The 19,165-nt window shown below is 52.9% G+C and overlaps 1 protein-coding gene across 5 annotated transcripts in view; it reads right to left on the bottom strand.

Annotated features, from left to right (window-relative positions):
* KANK2 (KN motif and ankyrin repeat domains 2) overlaps nt 1-18,104 on the bottom strand; it is a 36,105-nt gene extending 18,001 nt beyond the window's left edge. Inside the window, exons 1-4 of one of the 5 annotated variants that reach the window (XM_032251735.1) lie at nt 17,953-18,104; nt 15,946-16,196; nt 14,868-14,982; nt 13,225-14,436 (exon numbers count right to left, since the gene is read on the bottom strand). In XM_032251735.1, coding sequence (XP_032107626.1) covers nt 13,225-14,436; nt 14,868-14,904 — 1,249 coding nt within the window. In that variant the 5' untranslated portion in view covers nt 14,905-14,982; nt 15,946-16,196; nt 17,953-18,104. Of the gene's footprint in view, nt 1-13,224; nt 14,437-14,867; nt 15,020-15,945; nt 16,436-17,952 lie in introns of those variants that run through there. The other 4 variants (XM_032251737.1, XM_032251736.1, XM_032251734.1 and 1 more) reach the window with 4 other exon arrangements.
* Nucleotides 18,105-19,165: the final 1,061 nt, after the last annotated feature.

Genomic DNA, 19,165 nt, shown 5'->3' with positions numbered 1-19,165 from the left:
AAAAAAAAAAAAAAAAAAAAAAAAAAAAAAGGGCTGGGTACGGTGGTTCATACCTGTAATCCCAGCACTTCGGGAGGCAGAGGCAGGCGGATCACCTGAGCTCAGGGTTTGAGACCAGCCTGATCAACATGGTGAAACCTCGGCTCTACTAAAAATACAAAAATTAGCTGGGTGTGGTGGCGTGTGCCTGCAATCCAGAAGAATTGCTTGAACCCAGGAGGTAGAGGTTACAGCGAGCCGAGGTCACACCACTGCACTCCAGCCTGGGTGAAAGAGTGAGACTCCATCTCAAAAAAAAAAAAGAAAAGTGAAAAAAATAAAACCAAAGAAACTAGAGTAAAACTAAAGCCCATTCTGCCCCAACAGAAACGCAGGAAGTGACTTCAAAACCTGGGATGGCCCCTTCCAGTCTAAGGAGTTCAAGGTTAGACATGGAATGCTAGAATAACAACAAGTAATAAAATTGATCATACTTATTATTGTTATCCCACTGGGGAATGGGGCCAGCTGACACCAACATTTACACAAAAGAACTAAAGTCCAGTGATGAGCTAAGACAATTCTACAAAACAAGGGCAAGGGAGTAGTCGGTCTGTGAGAGAGTAAAACATATTTCAAAGCCACAACCATCAGAACAGCAGGGCATTTTTGCATTAACAAATGGACCAATGGGTCAGAGAAGACAGCCCAGCACAGGCTCCAATCTTTGGGCACTGAGGGTAAGACAGAGGGGGTTTCCACAAGTCAGTGGGAAAGGGTGGATTCTGTGGAGTGGTTTTGGGAGAAGCAGCTTACTTTACATGAGAAAAGTCAAGCTGGATCTCTATCTCATACTATACACAAGAAAGAAATTGTGGGCCGGGCGTGATGGCTCACCAGCTGTAAACCCAGCACTTTGGGAGGCCGAGGCGGGCAGATCACAAGGTCAGGAGATCAAGACCATCCTGGCCAACATGGTGAAACCCCATCTCGACTAAAAATATAAAAATTAGCTGGGCATGGTTGCATGTATCTGTAATCCCAGCTACTCAGGAGGCTGAGGCAGGAGAATCGCTTGAACCTGGGGGAGTCGAAGTTTGCAGTGAGCCAAGATGGCACCACAGTATTCCAGCCTGGCAAAAGAGGGAGAATCCGTCTCAAAAAAAAAAAAAAAAAAAATTGTGAAGGATTAAGATGAAGGTACAATTACAAAGCTAAAGGGGTATAATGTAGCAGAGTATCAGGGACTCAGGAAGGGGAAAGATTCATTCATTCATTCATATTCATTCCTTCATATTCATTCATTCAGTGACAGGGTCTCACTCTGCTGTCCAGGCTGGAGTACAGCACCACGATCACAGCTCACTACAGCTTCCAACCCCTGGGCTCAAGCAATCCTCCCACTTCAGCCTCCCAAGTAGCTGGGATTACAGGCACACAACATCATGCCTGGCTAACTTTTGTATTTTGTAGAGATGAGGATCTTACTATGTTGCATAGTCTGACCCTGAACTCCTAGACTCAAGCAATTTTCCCACCAAAGTGCTGAGATTACAGGTATGAGTCAATATGCCTAGTTAAGGTTCTTTAAAAAATTCCTCCAAGCATAATCCATAAATGCAGAACACAAGGGTCTTAACTATATCCAAAATGAAGACTTCTGGCCGGGCGCGGTGGCTCACGCCTGTAATCCCAGTATTTTGGGAGGCCAAGGTGGGTGGATCACATGAGGTAATGAGTTTGAGATCAGCATGGCCAACACGGTGAAACTCAGTCTACTGAAAATACAAAAATTAGCCAGGTGTGGTGGCGGGCACCTGTAATGCCAGCTAGTTGGGAGGGTGAGGCAGGAGAATCGCTGGACCCAGGAAGGCGGAGGTTGCAGTGAGCTGAGATTGTGCCATTGCACTCCAGCCGGGATTACAGAGCAAGGCTCCATCTCAAAAATAAAAACAAAAACAAAAATAAAGACCTTTAAGATCCTCATGGGTGTGGAGGGTGGTACCGAAGATCTGCACAGGCAAGGGATAATCTTCTAGAACAGGGTCAACAAACTTTCTGGAAAGGGCTAGATAGCAAACATTCTTGGTTACGTCAAACGTAAGGACTTGGTTGTAACTGCTCAACTCTGCCACAGTTCTAATGCAAAATCAGCCACAGACAGTATGTAAATGATTCCATGTGGCTGTACCCGATAAGTCTGAGTTTCACATAATCTTGTTCATGTCAAGACATTTTATTTTGAGAGAGGGTGAGACTGTCTCTATTTTTTTTTTCAATGTGAAAAAAATACCAATAAGTAAACTTAGAGCAGCACCCAAAGCCCGTTCTGCCCCAACAGAGAAGCAGGCAGTGCTTCAGGCAACTTTTTTTTTTTTTTTTTTGGGACGAAGTCTTGCTCTTGTCACCCAGGCTGGAGTGCAATGGCACCATTTCGGCTCACTGCAACCTCCGCCTCCCGGGTTCAAGCGATTCTCTGCCTCAGCCTCCGGAGTGGCTGGGATTACAGGCGCCGCCACCACGCCCGGCTAATTTTTGTATTGTTGTAGAGACAGGTTTCACCATGTCGGCCAGGCTGGTCTCAAACTCCTGATCTCGGCCCACCTGGGCCTCCCACGGTGTTGGAATTACAGGAGTCACTGTGGCCAGTCTACTTCAGGCAACTTCTGTTGCCCAGGCTGGAGTTCGATCATAGCTTGATGCAGCCTCAAAATCCTGGGAAACATGGTGGAATCCCATCTTCACACACACACACAAAATTCTGGGCTCAAGAAACCCTCCTGCCTCAGACTGAGTAGCTGGGACTACACATGTGTGCCACCATGCCAAGCTAATTTTTAATTTTTTTGTAGAGATGGGGTCTTTTTTTTTTTTTTTTTTGAGACGGAGTTTCGCTCTTGTTACCCAGGCTGGAGTGCAATGGCGCGATCTCGGCTCACCGCAACCTCCGCCTCCTGGGTTCAGGCAATTCTCCTGCCTCAGCCTCCTGAGTCGCTGGGATTACAGGCACGCGCCACCATGCCCAGCCAATTTTTTTTTGTAGTTTTTAGTAGAGATGGGGTTTCACCATGTTGACCAGGATGGTCTCGATCTCTTGACCTCGTGATCCACCCGCCTCGGCCTCCCAAAGTGCTGGGATTACAGGCGTGAGCCACCGCGCCCGGCCGAGATGGGGTCTTAATATATTGCCCAGACTGGTCTCAAACTCCTGGCCTCCCAAAGTGCTGGCATTACAGGTGTGAGCCACTGCACTTGGCCCAAAATAGACTTTTAAAATCGTTCAACCATTTAAAAAAATATAAAAATCATGCTTAGCTGTGGGTGGTAGAAAAACAGGTGTCAGGCTGTATTTGGCCCATAGGCCATAGTTTGCCCATCTTGATTCTGCAAGATACCAGGAACTTCTAAAAACTGCTCAGAGAAAAAATGGACAAAAGGCTACAAGTAAATGACTTACAGTGGAAGCTTATTAGGCTCACACGCAGAAGCCCTATGTTACTGCCTATCAGAGAAATGCCAATGAAAACAGTAAGGAGGGCTGAGTTCCGAGACTCATGTCTGTAGTCCCAGCGCTTAGGAAGGCTGAGGTGGATCACTTCAACTCAGGAATTTGAGGCCAGCTTGGGCGACACAGCAAGACCCCGTCTCTACAAAAAATTACCCAAATGTGGTGACACAGGCCTTTAGTCTTAGCTACTAAGGAGGCTCAGGTGGGAGGATCACCTGAGCCCAGGAGGTTGAGGCTGCAGTGAACCATGACTGTGCCACTGCACTCCAGCCTGGGTGACACGATGAGACCCTGTCTCAAAAAACAAACATAGCCGGGCGCGGTGGCTCACGCCTGTAATCCCAGCACTTTGGGAGGCCGAGGCGGGTGGATCACGAGGTCAAGAGATCGAGACCATCCTGGTCAACATGGTGAAACCCCGTCTCTACTAAAAATACAAAAAATTAGCTGGGCATGGTGGCGTGTGCCTGTAATCCCAGCTACTCAGGAGGCTGAGGCAGGAGAATTGCCTGAACCCAGGAGGCGGAGGTTGCGGTGAGCCGAGATCGTGCCATTGCACTCCAGCCTGGGTGACACGATGAGACCCTGTCTCAAAAAACAAACATAACAGTAAGGAGATACCATTACGTAACAGCTATCACAGGTTAAAAAAAAAATTGTAAAGATGGGGCCGGGCTTGGTGGCTCATGCCTGTAATTGCAGCCGTTTGGGAGGCTGAGGAGGGGAGATCACGAAGTCAAGAGTTCGAGACCAGCCTCGCCAACATGGTGACACCCGTCTCTACTAAAAATACAAATAGCCAGGTGTGGTGGTGGACACCTGTAATCCCAGCTACTAGAGAGGCTGAGGCAGGAGGAATCGCTTGAACCTGGGAGGTGGAGGTTGCAGTGAGCCAAGATGGTGCCTGGGCAACAGAACGAGACTCTGTCTCAAATAAGAAAAAAAAAAAAAGAAAGAAAAATTAGAAAGACAGATAAAGCCATATGTTGGTGAGGATATGAGAAAATGGACACCTTGAACCTGAGCACGGTGTTAGCAGTATAGACAGGGAGAGCTTTTTTCGGAGAGGATGAGACAGAACTTGAAGTTGCACATCCTGTAGGAACAGGCAGTCCCACAGGAGGGGATGTGTGAGGATGACTCCAGCATTGTTCATGGCGGCCAGAAACTGAAAGTAGCCAGGTACGCACCATGAGGGGATTAGGTAAGACGGTAAGCGGGTGCTGTGGCTCACGCCTGTAATCCCAGCACTTTGGGAAGCTGAGGCAGGCAGATCATGAGGTCAGGAGTTCCTGACCAGCGTGGCCAATATGGTGAACCCCCGTCTCTACTAAAAATACAAAAAGTAGCTGGGGGCGGTGGCAAGTGCCTCTAATCCCAGCTACTCACGAGGCTGGGGCAGGAGAATTGATTGAACCCGGGAGGTGGAGGTTGCAGTGAGCTGAGATTGTGCCACTGTACTCCAGCCTGGGCTACAGAGCAACACTCCGTCTCAAAAAAGAAAAAGAAAAAAAAAAAAAGGAAGAAAATAAAAAGTGACAAACCAGATTTACAAACATCAGTGTGGTGTGTTCAAAAATAGTGTATGAAGGGGTAAAAATAAGAAACAGAAAGAGATTTCTGTTTCTCTGAAGCACAATACCATTTAAGGAAATTCAACATGCACAAAGCATATTTTTCAAGGACACTCCAATGTCTAAATAAGTTTCTGACTTTCTGGAAGGTGGATTGCAAGGAATGGTATTAGACGGGGTGGGGGTGGCACTGACAGTGGAGAGCACAGGGTGGGGAGCTTCAGCCTGTGGGTGCCGCTTTTACATTTTTTAATGGATGGGAAAGAATAATTTAATTTGGGACTCATGAAAAGTATGTGAAATTGAAATTTCAGGGTCTGCAAATAAAGTTTTATTGGAACTTGGCCATCCTCGTTCATTTCCATATTGTCTATGGCTGCCTTTGCAACTCCAAATGAAGGAACTGAAGCACCAGACTCAAAAATGTATACATTAAATGTGTGCATTTTTTTGCCTATTAAGTATACTTCAATAAAACCAGAAAAAGTTGGGTGTGGAGGTACACGCCTGTAACCCCAGCTACTCAGGAGGCTGAGGTGGAAGGATCACTTGAGAACAGCCTGGGCAACACAGTGAGACCTCATCTTAGTAAAAAGAATAATAAAGTGTGGGGATCTGCCCACCTCAGCCCCCCAAAGTGCTGGGATTACAGGCGTGAGCCACCATGCCCGGCCTAAAATACGTTTATTTTTTAAATTTAGGCTGGGTGTGGTAGCTCACATTTGTAATCCCAGCACTTTGGGAGGCTGAGGTGAGTGGATCACTTGAGGCCAGGAGCTTGAGACCAGCCTGGCCAACACGGCAAAACATGGTCTCTACTAAAAATACAAAAATTAGCCAGGCATGGTCATGTGCACCTGTGGTTATGTGGGAGGCTGAGGTGGGAGGTGGGAGGATCACCTGAGCCCGGGGGGTCGAGGCTGCAGTGAGCTGTGATTGCACCGCTGCACTCCAGCCTGGGTGACAGGGCAAAAACCTGTCTCAAAAAAAAAAAAAAAAAAAATCTGGTACTTTGGGCAGCTGAGGCAGGAAGATTGTATGACACCAGGAATTCAAGATCTGCCTGGACAACAAAGACTCTATCTCTTAAAAAAAAAAAAAAAAAAATCATGGCCGGGCGCGGTGGCTCACGCCTGTAATCCCAGCACTTTGGGAGGCCGAGGCGGGTGGATCATGAGGTCAAGAGATCGAGACCATCCTGGTCAACACGGTGAAACCCCGTCTCTACTAAAACTACAAAAAATTAGCTGGGCATGGTGGCGCGTGCCTGTAATCCCAGCTACTCAGGAGGCTGAGGCAGGAGAATTGCCTGAACCCAGGAGGCGGAGGTTGCGGTGAGCCGAGATCGCGCCATTGCACTCCAGCCTGGGTAACAAGAGCGAAACTCCGTCTCAAAAAAAAAAAAAAAAATCAGAAGCAAAGCAGCAGCTTTGATGGCAGCTATACTTGGGCAGTGGTGGGTTTACAAGGGTTTTGTTTGTTCTAGATTTTTGTTTTTTGAGATGGAGTCTAGCTCTGTCAGCCAGGCTGGAGTGCAGTGGTGCGATCTTGGCTCACTGCAGCCTCTGCCTTCCGAGTTCAAGGAATTCTCCTGTCTTGGCCTCCCTAGTACTGGGACTGCAGGCACACACCACCATGCCCGGCTCATTTTGATATTTTTAGTAGAGATGGGGTTTCACCATATTAGTCAATCTAGTCTTGAACTCCTGACCTCAGGAGATCCACCTGCCTCAGCCTCCCAAAGTGCTGGGATTACAGGTGTGAGCCACTGAGCCCAGCCTCTTCTAGATTTTTCTGTACTTTCCAAACCTTTCACAAAGAATATAAACTGCTTTCATTGGAATACACTTTGAACAAGAGTAGAGGAATGTCAACGCTGTGGGGAGAACCCCCCCAGCACCAGGTTTCTTCCCCTTTGTTCACGGATATCCCTGTGGTGGCTTTGCCAGGTGGGGGTGGGAGTGGCGAGATTTTGTGGGATTTCCAGGCCTTTGCCTGCCTCACCCACCTTCACCAGCCTGAGGGGAAGCCTGCTTCCCATCTCCCCTGCCCTTTGGCTACAGTGCATGGATTTCTACTCTACTAAAAACAAAACAAAAAAACAGTGGCCTCAGGAGATAGCAGAGAGGTTGGGCCTCTGAATGTTATGAAAATATTTTATATATTTTGTTTTCTGAGAAAGAGTCTCACTCTGGAGTGCAGTGGTACAATCATGGCTTACTACAGCCTCAACCTTGTTGAGCTCAGGTGATCCTCCCACCTCAGCCTCCTGAGCAACTGAGATTACAGGCATGCACCACCACACCCAGCTAATTCTTGTATTTTTAGCAGTGACAGCATTTTGCCATGTTGGCCAGGCTGGTCTCAAACTCTAGGGCTCAAGCGATTCACTCGCCTTGGCCCCTCAAAGGATTATAGGCATGAGCCATGGTACCCAGCTGTTATGAAGATATTGTTTAAAAAAAAAAAAAAAAAGAAAAAAAAGGTTGGGCCCTTCTGTGCCTCCTCCTCCAAGGAGCCCTCCCTGATTTACCCACCAAGCTGACCCGCCTAAGTGACAAGTGGGTCATCTGAGCACTTGTGGATCCTCTGAGCACTTGTCAACTCCTTGCCCTGGGTCATCTCATTTCCCACAATGCTCCTCCTCACAGCCCAGGAGCTCTGAAGGACTCACCCCCAGTGAGAAGACTACCCTGTACCTTGTGTATCTCATCACATTCCAGTTTGTTCAACCTCCTTGACACACCGGAGCCTCTGCTTATCTGAGGGTCTTTGTCCCTGCTGTGCCCCTCCCTGGAACATTGTTTTTCCCAACTTCTTTCTTTTCTTTTTTTGAGATGGAGTTTTGCTCTTCTTACCCAGGCTGGAGTGCAGTGGCAGGATCTCAGCTCACCACAACCTCCTCCTCTTGGGTTCAAGCGATTCTTCAGCCTCAGCCTCCCTAGTAGCTGGGATTACAGGAATGCGCCACCACGCCCAGCTAATTTTCTATTTTTTTTTTTTTTAGTACAGATGGGGTTATGCCATGTTGGCCAGCTGGTCTTGAACTCCTGACCTCAGGTGATCTGCCCATCTCGGCCTCCCAAACTGCTGGGATTACAGGCGTGAGCCACCTCACCCAGCCAACTTCTTTCTTTTCACGTCTTTGTTCAAAGATGCTCCCTGGAGAGGCTATAGAGCCAAGAGCTGACCGTAGGCACCAAATATCGACATGTGCCTGGTACCATGATGAATACTTGACATGAACTGATTCTTTTTCCTCCACCCCCCCAACAAGATTGGTCTTGCCCAGGCTGGAATGCAGTGGCGTGGTCATGACTCACTGTAGCCTCAACTCCCTGGGCTCAAGCAATCCTCCTCCCTCGGCCTCCCAGAGCTCACAGGCATAAGCCACTGCGCCCGGACAAATGAACACATTATTCCAGTGATACTGTGCCACCAGGACTCCCAATTTGCAAATGAGAAACTGAGGCACAGAGATATTAAATCACTTGCTCAAAGGCTGAGATGGGTGGATCATTTGAGGTCAGGCGTTTGAGAGCAGCCTGGCCTACACAGTGAAACCCTCTCTCTATTAAAAATACAAAAATTAGCCAGATGTGGTGGTAGGCACCTATAATTCCAACTATCTGGGTGGCTGAGGCAGGAGAATCTCTTGAACCAGGAAGGTTAAGGTTGCAGTGAGCTGAAATTGTACCACTGCACTCCAGCCTGGGTGACAGAGCGAGACTCCATCTCAAAAAAAAAATCGCTTGCTCAAAGATACAGAGCTAAGGAGTAGGGAAAACAGAATTGGAATCAACCCCATGCCTAACCTATCTGCTTCCCACACATTCTCTGCAATGATAATTCATCCTTCATCTGTTGCAATCTCTTATTTATTTATTGCAGTGGCTTTTTTTTGAGACAGGGTCTCACTGTCACCCAGGCTGCAGTGCAATGGTGCCATCGTGGCTCACTGTAGTCTTGAATGGCTGGGCTCAAGCCATCCTCCCACCTTCAGCCTCCCAAGTAGCTGGGACCACAGGAATGTGTCACCATGTTGGCTGATACTGCAGTGGTTTTTGTGTCTGTGTTGTACACTGGTTTGTCCTCAGTGCACAGAAGAATCTGGAACATAGTAGGCACTCGGTAAACACTGAATGAGAAGATACAGAAATGAATTAAGGGCTGGGTGCGGTGGCTTAAACCTATAATCCCAGCACTTTTGGAGGCCAAGGCTGGCAGATCATCTGAGGTCAGGAGTTCGAGACCAGTCTGGCCAACAACATGGTGAAACCTTGTCTCTACTAAACATACAAAAATTAGCTGGGCATGGTGGTGCATGCCTGTAGTCCCAGCTACTTGGGAGGCTGAGGCAGGAGAATTGCTTGAATTGAACCCAGGGGGTGGAGGTTGCAGTAAGCCAAGATTGTGTCACTGCACTCCAGCCTGGACGACAGAGTGAGACTCAGTCTCAAAAAAAAAACCACAAACAAGGAGGATATAGAAATGAATTAAGACATTCCAGCTTGGCCCAAGCAAGGCAGAAATTGGGGCTGCTGCAGCAAGAGGGAATAAAATGAGACTCCAGGAAGCACTTTCAGGACAGCAGCTCGAATGCAAAGAAGGTGCACATCGCTATGTCTGTCTGTCCTTTTGTCCTGCAGGCAGAAGGCCTCTGGCTGCTCTGGGAGGCACATCTGTAATGGTGGTTGCCTTTCAGAGATTTAGAGGCTGGGCCAGGCGGGGCCTCTGGGAGGGGGCCAGAACCGCAGGGCCGGGTGTTTCGGATAGACATAGAACAGGCGGGTGGTGTCCAGAGCTGGCCAGGAACAACATGGGCCAGCGAGAAAACACAGCTGGGTCCCTGCCCTCTAGTCTGCCGGTAGGGGCTCTGGCCACCTGGCATTTGAGGCTGGGATGAGAACTTGGGCCCTACCTTCGAGACCTGCTGCAGGTTGAAGCTGTCCTGGGTTTATTTATTTATAATCATTATTATTATTATTTTTTTGAGATGGCATCTCACTCTGTCACCCAGGTTGGAGTGCAGTGGCGCAATCTTGGCTTATTACAACCTCCGCCTCCTGGATTCAAGCGATTCTCCTGCCTCAGCCTCCCAAGTAGCTGGGATTACAGGCATGTGCCACCACACCCAGGGAATTTTTATATTTTTAGTAGCGACGGGGTTTCACCACGTTGGCCATGCTGGTCTCGATCTTCTGATCTCAGGTGATCCACCCACCTTAGCCTCCCAAAGTGCTATGATTACAGGCTTGATGTCCTGGGTTTAGATCCTGGCTCAGTTCAGCCACTTCCTGGCTGTGACACAGGACAAATGAATCCTCTCCTTAAGCTTCGGTTTCCCCAGGCATAAACAGGGTTAACCAGAGATCGAGAGCATCCTGGCCAACATGGTGAAACCTGGTCTCTACTGAAAATACAAAATTATCGGGGCATGGTGGCAAGCACCTGTGGAGGCTGAGGAAGGATAATTGCTTGAACCTGGGAGGTGGAGGTTGCAGTGAGCCAAGATTGTGCCATTGCACTCCAGCCTGGCAACAGAGCAAGACTGTCTCTAAATCAACCAATCAATCAATCAACTAACTAACCAACGGGGTTGACAGAACATTATCAGCAGAAGCAGCACCCAGCACTTAACTGTGTGCATTAATTCATCAATTCTCCACCTCCCTAGAGGAATGTTTAGGCCTAGAGAGGTGCTGCTGCTCACCCCATATCACACAGCATGAATCTGAGTGCACCTGGCAGAGCCCCCCCCCACCATGTTTCAAGAACAGCTGTCATTACTTTATTATCATTATTATTTTGAGACAGAGTTTCACTGTGTCACCCAGGCTGGAGTGCAGTGGTGTGATCTCAGTTCACTGTAACCTCCGGCTCCCGGGTTGAAGTGATTCTCCTGCCTCAGTCTCCCAAGAAGCTAGGAATCCAGGTGTGTGTCTCCATGTCCACCTAATTTTTGTATTTTTAGTAGAGACAGGGTTTCACCATGTTGGCCAGGCTGGTCTTGAACTCCTGGCCTCAAGTGGTCTGCCTCTGCTGCTCAAAGTACTGGAATTACAGGCATGAGCCACCATGCCCAGCTAGCTGTCACTATTATCATTTTGAGACACAGTCACTCTGTCACCCAGGCTGGAGTACAGTGTTGCCATCTCAGCTCACTGCAATCCCTACCTGCCAGAGTCAAGTGATTCTCCTGCCTCAGCCTCCGGAGTAACTGGAATTACAGGTGCACAGCACCACACCCAGATAATTTTTGTATTTTTAGTAGAGACAGGGTTTCACTGTGTTGGCCAGGCTGGTCTTGAACTCCTGAGTGATCCTGACCTCAAGTGATCCACCTGCGCCAGCCTCCCAAAGTTCTGAGATTACAGGCGTGAGCAACTGTACCCGGCCCAGCTGTCATCATTATGAATCATTTGGGTGGCTTCTCCCAGGGACCTCAGGGCAACCCGGCCGCTGACATTGTGCACTGCCGGCACCCCCTTTCCTGGCATGAGGACTCAGTACTTCCTCTGGGAAGCACCCCCTTGCTCCCTCAAAGGCCACAGGGCTTGGGTGGGGCTCTCCTACCCCCAGCATCCATAGCTGGGCAGCCAGGGACACCGTGATTGGCTCAGCAATGGGCATATGATCCAGGCCAGCCAATGAAGGCCACCCCTGGGATTTTTACTGGTCCTCTTTGGACTAAGGAACTCCCACTCCACTAAATTGGACATGGAGATGCCTGGAGCAGTGAGGTCACCTTCCTTTGCCTGCCTGAAAGGGAAGCCCCCCATGGTAAACAAGAAGAGAAAGACACCAAGTTAGATTCCTGATGATATCTGAGCACTGAGGCCACAGTGGTGGCTCACGCTTATAATCCCAGCACTCTGGGAGGCCAAGACAGGAGGATCACTTGAGCCCAGCAGTTTGAGACCAGTCTGCGCAACATAACAAGACTCTGTCTCTACAAAAAGTAAAAAAAAATTAGTGGGCACAGTGGTGTCTGCCTGTAGTCCCAGCTACTCAGGAGGCTCAGGTGGGAGGATTGCTTGAACCCAGGAGGTCCAGGCTGCAGTGAACCATGATCGCACCACGGCACTCCAGCCTGGGAAACAGAGCAAGACTCTCTCCCTCTTTTTTTTTTGTTTTTTGAGACAGAGTCTTGCTCTGTTGCCAGGCTGGAGTGCAGTGGTGCAATCTCGGCTCAAGGTAACCTCCGCCTCTTGAGTTCAGGTGATTCTTCTGCCTCAGCCTCCCGAGTAGCTGGGACCACAGGCACATACCAACACACCTGGCTAATTTTTGTATTTTTAGTAGAGAGGGGATTTCAGCATGTTGGCCAGGATGGTCTCAATCTCTTGACCTCGTCATCCGCCCACCTCGGCCTCCCAAAGTGGTGGGATTACAGGTGTAAGCCACCACACCCCACCAAGACTCTATCTCTTAACAACAACAACGACAACAGAACAACAAGATGTTTGTGCACCTGGATCCAGCCATGCCTAAAGCTGTCATAAGGTACATAACAACACATTTCCTTTTCACTGCTTAAACTGGTCTGAGATTGATTCCTGCCTTGCAAACCAACAGCCTTGCGGAACTTTCCCCCAGACACCTCCAGCTTTCTGGATACTGACAAAGTGGCAGTCACCTAATTTCTCTGTATGGTTGCTACAGCCCTAACAGTGACTCACGATTCTCCCCGTTTTGTTGATGACAAGACAGAGACTCTAAGAGTTGCAGTGATGTGTCTGGTGGAAGGCCAGGGCTGCGGCTGGACCTTGGCATTCTTTTTTTTTTTTTGAGACAGTCTCCTGTTGCCCAGGCTGGAGTGCAGTGGTATAATCTCGGCTCACTGCAACCTCCGCCTCCCAGGCTCAAGCTAGTCTCCTGCCTCAGCCTCCTGAGTAGCTGAGATTACAGGCATGTACTACCACACCTGGCTGTTTCGCATTTTTAGTGGAGATGGGTTTCACCATGTTGGCCAGGCTAGTCTTGAACTCCTGGGCTCAAGTGATCCGCCCCCACCTCGGCCTCCCAAATTGCTGGGATCACAGGTGTGCATCACCATGCCCCACCTGGACCCTGGCATTCTGAGGGTCCAGGCTGAGCCATGGGAAGAAAGAGCCCCTCACTGTTTCCCCTAGCCGTTCTCCCCTGCCTGCAGCTGCTTACCTGCCGTTCCGTCACAGCTGCGCTCTGTGATGCTAATCTTCTTCACAACGTGGACGTTGCTGGTGGCCACAGTGGGCGCTGGGCACATCGTCTCCACCACCTCCTGGCTGCAGAACACAGGGGGGCTCTCAGGCCCACCAGGCATTGCCAGGGCCCTCAGCCCTGCCCCGTAAGGCTCCAGACTCTGGGCCCGCTGTGCAGGGGCGCCAGCGGCTGTGCTGGCCACCACCTCTACCTCCCGCGGCCCTTCCACCACCCGGACAGTGTCCACACGGACCGGGCTGTCCGGGGGTGGCCAGGCCTGGGGCTGGGGGTGGGCCTGCCGGGCCTGAGCTGCCTGCAGCTCCTGCTGCGCCTTCTTGAGCTGGGTCTCCAGCACAGCAACCTTGGCGGCAAGGGTGGCCTCCCCATCAGGCACGCCCAAGTCCCGTTCTCGGACCCAGGTGCCCACACTCCGGGTCTCAGGTGCCACTGGGTCCTCTGGGGGATCGGGGAGGTCCAGGCATAGCTCGCTGCGGCCCCAGCCCCCCGCGGGGTGGCCCAGGAACTTCTGGCTCTTGAGCTGCACTGTGAGCTGCCGCTTTTCCTCCTGGAGCACCGACAGCTTCACCTGGAGCACGGGAATCAGCTTCACCTGCTCCTCCAACTGTCGAAGCTTCCGCAGGGCGCCCGCCATCTGCTCCCGCACGTGGGCCAGGTGACCAGCGCTGGGAGGCACTGGTGTGGACAGTCCCGAACTCCGTGGTGTCGGGGGTGGCAACCCCACGCCCACCAGGGAGCCCGTCGAGCCAGCCGCACTAGGGGTCAGGGAGCCCAGGCCAGCGGGTGTGGCCGCCTGGTCCTCAAGACGGCGACGGGCGTCCAGCAGTGTGCGCTCCACCCTCGGATTGAAGCCACCGCGGGTCTCCAGAGCACCATACTGAGGGTAGAAGCCACGGCCGCAATAGGAGTAGGCTGAGTGCCGGCTGTCCCCACTGGCGTTGGAGCACAGCGACTCGGTGGACGTCCACCAGGAGCCGGGGCCACGGGGCAGAGAGCCCAGGCGGGGGCGGCGCTGCACTGCCACACGACGCAGCGTGTGGCCCTTCTCAATGTCGTCCACGTACTTGAGGAAGTCCAGGTCCAGGCGGTAGCCATAGGGGGTCTCCACGGAGTAGGGTGGGTCGGGCTCCTTGGGAGGGAAGGCCGGTGGGGAGGCTGGGCCGGAGGTCCCTGGGGTGGGAGAAACACCAGAACCATTGAATCCTGCTGTCCCCATTCTTAGGGCGAAGGCTGATACCCGGGGAGAGGTGGGTTCACTTGTCCAAGAGATGGGAGCCCACCTGGTGCCCGACTGTGTCTGCTCTCAGACCTCCCTGGGCAGGGCTGTCCCTCCCCATCAGACTCCGGGCGCTAGGCCATGTCTTCTCCCAAAGGCCTCCAGGACAGGGCCCTACTCCCCGCTTAGACAACCCCCTTTTTCTGGTAAGACTCTGCCACCCACCTCAGACCCTCCCAGAGCAGGACTCTGACTCCTCCCTTAGACCTCTAATTGCTGGGCTGTGGGTCCCACCCTCAAGGCCCCCAAGGCAGGGTCCCCTGTCCCTCGGGCTTCCAGGACTGAAGCTCCCCAGGGCAGGGCCCTCTTCCCCGAGTCCCCTGACCTGGGAAGGGGGCAGGCACGTGCAGGACCTGGGCCATCCTCTTGTCTGCAGATGCTCCTAGAAGTCACTTGAGGGACTGCGAGTCAGACAGCCTGCAGCACTGGCTGAGGCTTACCTGGGGAAAGGGAACCATGGCAACGGGAGTTAGGAGTCTGTAGGGGGAGGGGAGGAAATGAGGCCAGCCCCCTCCACAGCTGGCCCACCTGGCCCTCCACCCAGGTCTGGGACCCACTCATAGGCGCAAACCCAGCCTGGCTGCGGAAGGAGGGGTGGGCTCCCCACCCCCTCCCCCCACTGCAGGTCTGGAACAAAGAAATCAAACTTCACTGCCTGCCTGCACATCTGTCCAGCCTCTGGACAGGCTCCAGCTGTTCCCACAGCCTAGCCTCCACATGGCTCTCGGGCTGGGGGGCCCCAAGCCTAATAGGCCCCACCCTTCCTGCACCCCCTCCCATTAGCCCAGGCCCAGAGCTGGCCACAGGGAAAGATGGGGGTTGAGGCGCTAACGGGTGGGGGAAGAGGGGAACCTCCTCTTTTGGCAAGGATCTGAGGAGACAGAGACACAGGGGGACAATGAGAGGCCAAGCATGGCACAGGGGATACCCAGTGATCCCAAAGCTGAGAGCTCGATCAGGCCTGGACTGGGGCAGTGGGGGCAGGGGAGGGAAAGTTGGGGAGGCAGCTAGGAGTGAAGCCTTTCCCCTTTATGGAAACAATTTTCTCTAAAAATAAACAGTTTCACTGCCGGGCTACACAGAACTTCCTGCCCGCCTAGGATGCGTCTGGGCTTGGGGCGCAGTAGGGATAGAGGGCCGGGCGGTGGCCCCGGGAAGTCATGGGGGTGGAGGGGAGGAAGTAAGAGGGGGTGCCTGTAGGCTGCAAAAGGGAGGGACAATCAGAGCCTCTCACTAAACCCCCCTCAGCCCTGGAGGCTGGCCAGGGCTCTTTTGTCCCCAATATAACCAGCCTGAACTTGGCTGGTCCTTTCTGTTATCTGACCTCCAGCCATCATGCTGCAGAGGTCCAGCCCATCTCACCACCAGAGTGGATCCTTTCTGGGTGCCAGGGCAGCAGGTACCTTGGGAGGATGGGCCAGGTAGGGCACCTGCTGGGCATGAAGGCAGGGCTGGGGCTCCAGGAGCAGCTGAGCTGGTCCTTGTTCTCCTGTCCCGTCTTGCCTTTTCTCTTTCGAAGTCTCTCTGTCTCCACGTCTCTGTCCTTCCCCCTCTCTCTCTCTCTCTCTCTCTCTCTCTCTCTCTCTCTCTCCCCCACGGTGTCTCTCTCCCTGTCTTTCCTCACCTCTGTCTTCGCTTCTCTGTCTTTCAGCACCTGGAACACAGGTCACCAATTGAAGGAAATTAGTTTTTCCATTTGCCTGGAGGCTCACCCCAGAGCAACAGGAAGTTGATCGAAAATATTTTCTGGCCACCAAAAAGGGATGGAGAAGCAGGGAGAGAGCGGGATTAGAATAGCTGGGGGAAGTGAGGGTGCTCCTGGGCAAATAGTATTAGTAACAGTAATAATAACATCAACTCTTTTTTTTTTTTTTGAGGTGGAGTCTCCCTCTGTCCCAGGCTGGAATGCAGTGGCGGGATCTCAGCTCACTGCAACCTCCGCCTCCTGGATTCTCCTGCCTCAGCCTCCCAAATAACTGGGACTACCAGCACGCCCCACTACGCCCAGTTCATTTTTGTATTTTTAATAGAGGCGGGGTTTCACCACGTTGGCCAGGATAGTCTGGATCTCTTGTCGCCATGATCCACATGCCCTGGCCTCCCAAAGTGCTGGGATTACAGGCGTGAGCCACCGTTCCCGGCCTTACATCAACTCTTTTGTCATGGCAATTCCGTGAGATGGGCAGTTATCCCGTTTCACAGACAAGGCGATGCAGAGGGCACAGAAAGGTACAGTGACTTGCCTCGGGTCGCTGGGGCCATGGGGAAGTGGCTGGGCCTGAAGGTGAACCTAAGCCTGGTGGGTCCCCTCACTGCCCACCAAGCCACCACCCCCAGACTCCACACCAGATATCTCTACCCATTTCCCAGATATGGAGACTGAGGTCTGAGGGTCCTCAGTCATCTGACCGCCCTCGATGAGGACCAGCGAGTCGCGGGTAAGAAGAGAAAGGAGATGAGAGGGTGTGATGGGGAAGATGGATGTCTGTGACTGAGACCCTTCTCTCGCTATGGGACCCCTGGGGAGCAGGAGACGGGGAAAAAACAGAGATGGAAAGACTGGAGCCTATCAGAGGGGACAGGTAGGGAGCTCAGGGAAGGGGCGCGGGTTTCCCCAACCCACCACCCCAGACCAGCCTGCACATCTCAGGGGTCTTCCCGGCCCTCTTCTCGCCCCAAACTTGAGGGAGTGAGAAGGACCCCGCCCCGTGCAGGGAGGGGGTGGGGCCTGTGGGATCCCCGGCTAATGGCAAACAGCTGCAGCTCCCCACGCCGGCCCAGCCGCCAAGCGCAGGCCCAGCCCGGCCGGACGCCCGGCGGTCTTCCCGCCGCCTGGGGCACGACCGTGGAGGACAGCGAGGGGGGACAGTGCGGGGAGGGGACAGAGGCAGAAAGGGGGACAGAGTCAGTGGAGAGCGGGGAGAGGGAGCCACGACTGGGGAAACGCGCAGGGCACCAAGAATCGATGGGGGAAAGGGGTCAAAGATGGGGAGGGGCAGGGACGCGGGGACAGAGCCACTCCAAGTCCGGAAAGTTTGGACACAGAAGGTGGAGTTGGAGGCAGCGGCTCGTTGAGATCAGCGAGGTCGTGTTTCAGGGTCAGAGGTGGGGGGTAGGACAGTAGGTGGAGGGGGTGCACACTCGATCCCCGACCGGGACTTGAACCCCGACCCAGCCCCGGGTGCCACTCGCCTGGCGCGCTCCGGCCGCCGCCGTCCCTGCGTCCCGCCGCCCGTGCGTCCTCGCGCGCCGCCGCCTGGGCGCCCGGCCCTCAGGGGTGGCTCCGCCCCGCCCCGCCCCTCCTACTGGCCCCGCCCCTCCAGCCGGCCCCGCCCCTTCCAGCCGCCCGGGCGCCCCGGCTGCAGTGGGGGGTGGGGGTGCAAAGGCGCTGGTTGGAGACTGGATCTCACCTGGACAGCAGGTGTGTGTGCGCGCCGGGGTGTCCGGCTTTGTCCTTCCTTCCTCCCTAAGTCCCCAAGCTAGGGTTCCCCCACCGTCAGCCTCCCCCCACCGCCCGCTGTCCCTGGGCTGCTGCGGGGGGCGGAACGGCTCGGCGGCCGGAGGGGGTGGGGCTGGCAGGGGCCCAGCAAGGGGAGGGCGCGCGGGGCGGGCGCGGCGGCGGGAGGTCACCCCTCCCCCAGGCGGCCCAGGGCTGGAAGCGGCCCAGCGCAGCCTTGGCACACAGTGGCGTGACCGCCGCGCGAGAGGGGAGGCTGTACAAGCCCGGGCGCCAGAGCCGGCCAGACCTGGACTGTCATCCCAGACCCACCAAACTGCTGCTCTATGCCTCAGTTTACCCATCTGTAAAATCGAGATAATCATGTTAGCTACCTGATAGGAGTGTTGAGAAAATTTACTAACCATTAGGAAGGGGCCTCACCATTAGGAAGGAGATCCCTCGGGTTAAAAAGGCTCCTAAGTGAGGGGCCTACTTTTGCAGAGCTCTTTCCGGGAGCCCTTTAGTACACAGCCAGCCACTCAGTAAGGATTTAATAAATATTAGGCCGACGAGGTGGCTCACACCTGTAATCTCTGTGCTTAAGGAGACTGAGGCAGGAGGACTCTCTGAGCTCAGGAGTTTGAGACCAGCCTGGGCAACATAGCAAGACCCTGTCTCTACAAAAAAAAATTTTTTTTTTTTTTTTTTTTTTTTTTTTGAGACGGAGTTTCGCTCTTGTTACCCAGGCTGGAGTGCAATGGCGCGATCTCGGCTCACCGCAACCTCCGCCTCCTGGGTTCAGGCAATTCTCCTGCCTCAGCCTCCTGAGTAGCTGGGATTACAGGCACACGCCACCATGCCCAGCTAATTTTTTGTATTTTTAGTAGAGACAGGGTTTCACCATGTTGACCAGGATGGTCTCGATCTCTTGACCTCGTGATCCACCCGCCTCTGCCTCCCAAAGTGCTGGGATTACAGGCTTGAGCCACCGCGCCCGGCCAAAAAAAAATTTTAAGTGAAAAAAAATTAGGCCCGGTGCAGTGGCTCATGCCTGTAATCTCAGCACTTTGGGAGGCTGAGGCAGGTGGACCACCTGAGGTCCGTGGTTCAAGACCAGTCTGGCCAACATAAAATCCTGCCTCTACTAAAAATACAAAAATTAGGGGGACATGGTGGTGCACATC

The sequence above is a fragment of the Sapajus apella genome, unplaced genomic scaffold (assembly GCF_009761245.1).
Source record: "Sapajus apella isolate SASKATOON/1434 unplaced genomic scaffold, GSC_monkey_1.0 scaffold77, whole genome shotgun sequence".
Taxonomy (NCBI): Eukaryota; Metazoa; Chordata; class Mammalia; order Primates; family Cebidae; genus Sapajus; species Sapajus apella.
Note: the sequence above shows the minus strand (reverse complement) of the source record. Positions and strands in the feature narration are given on the sequence as shown.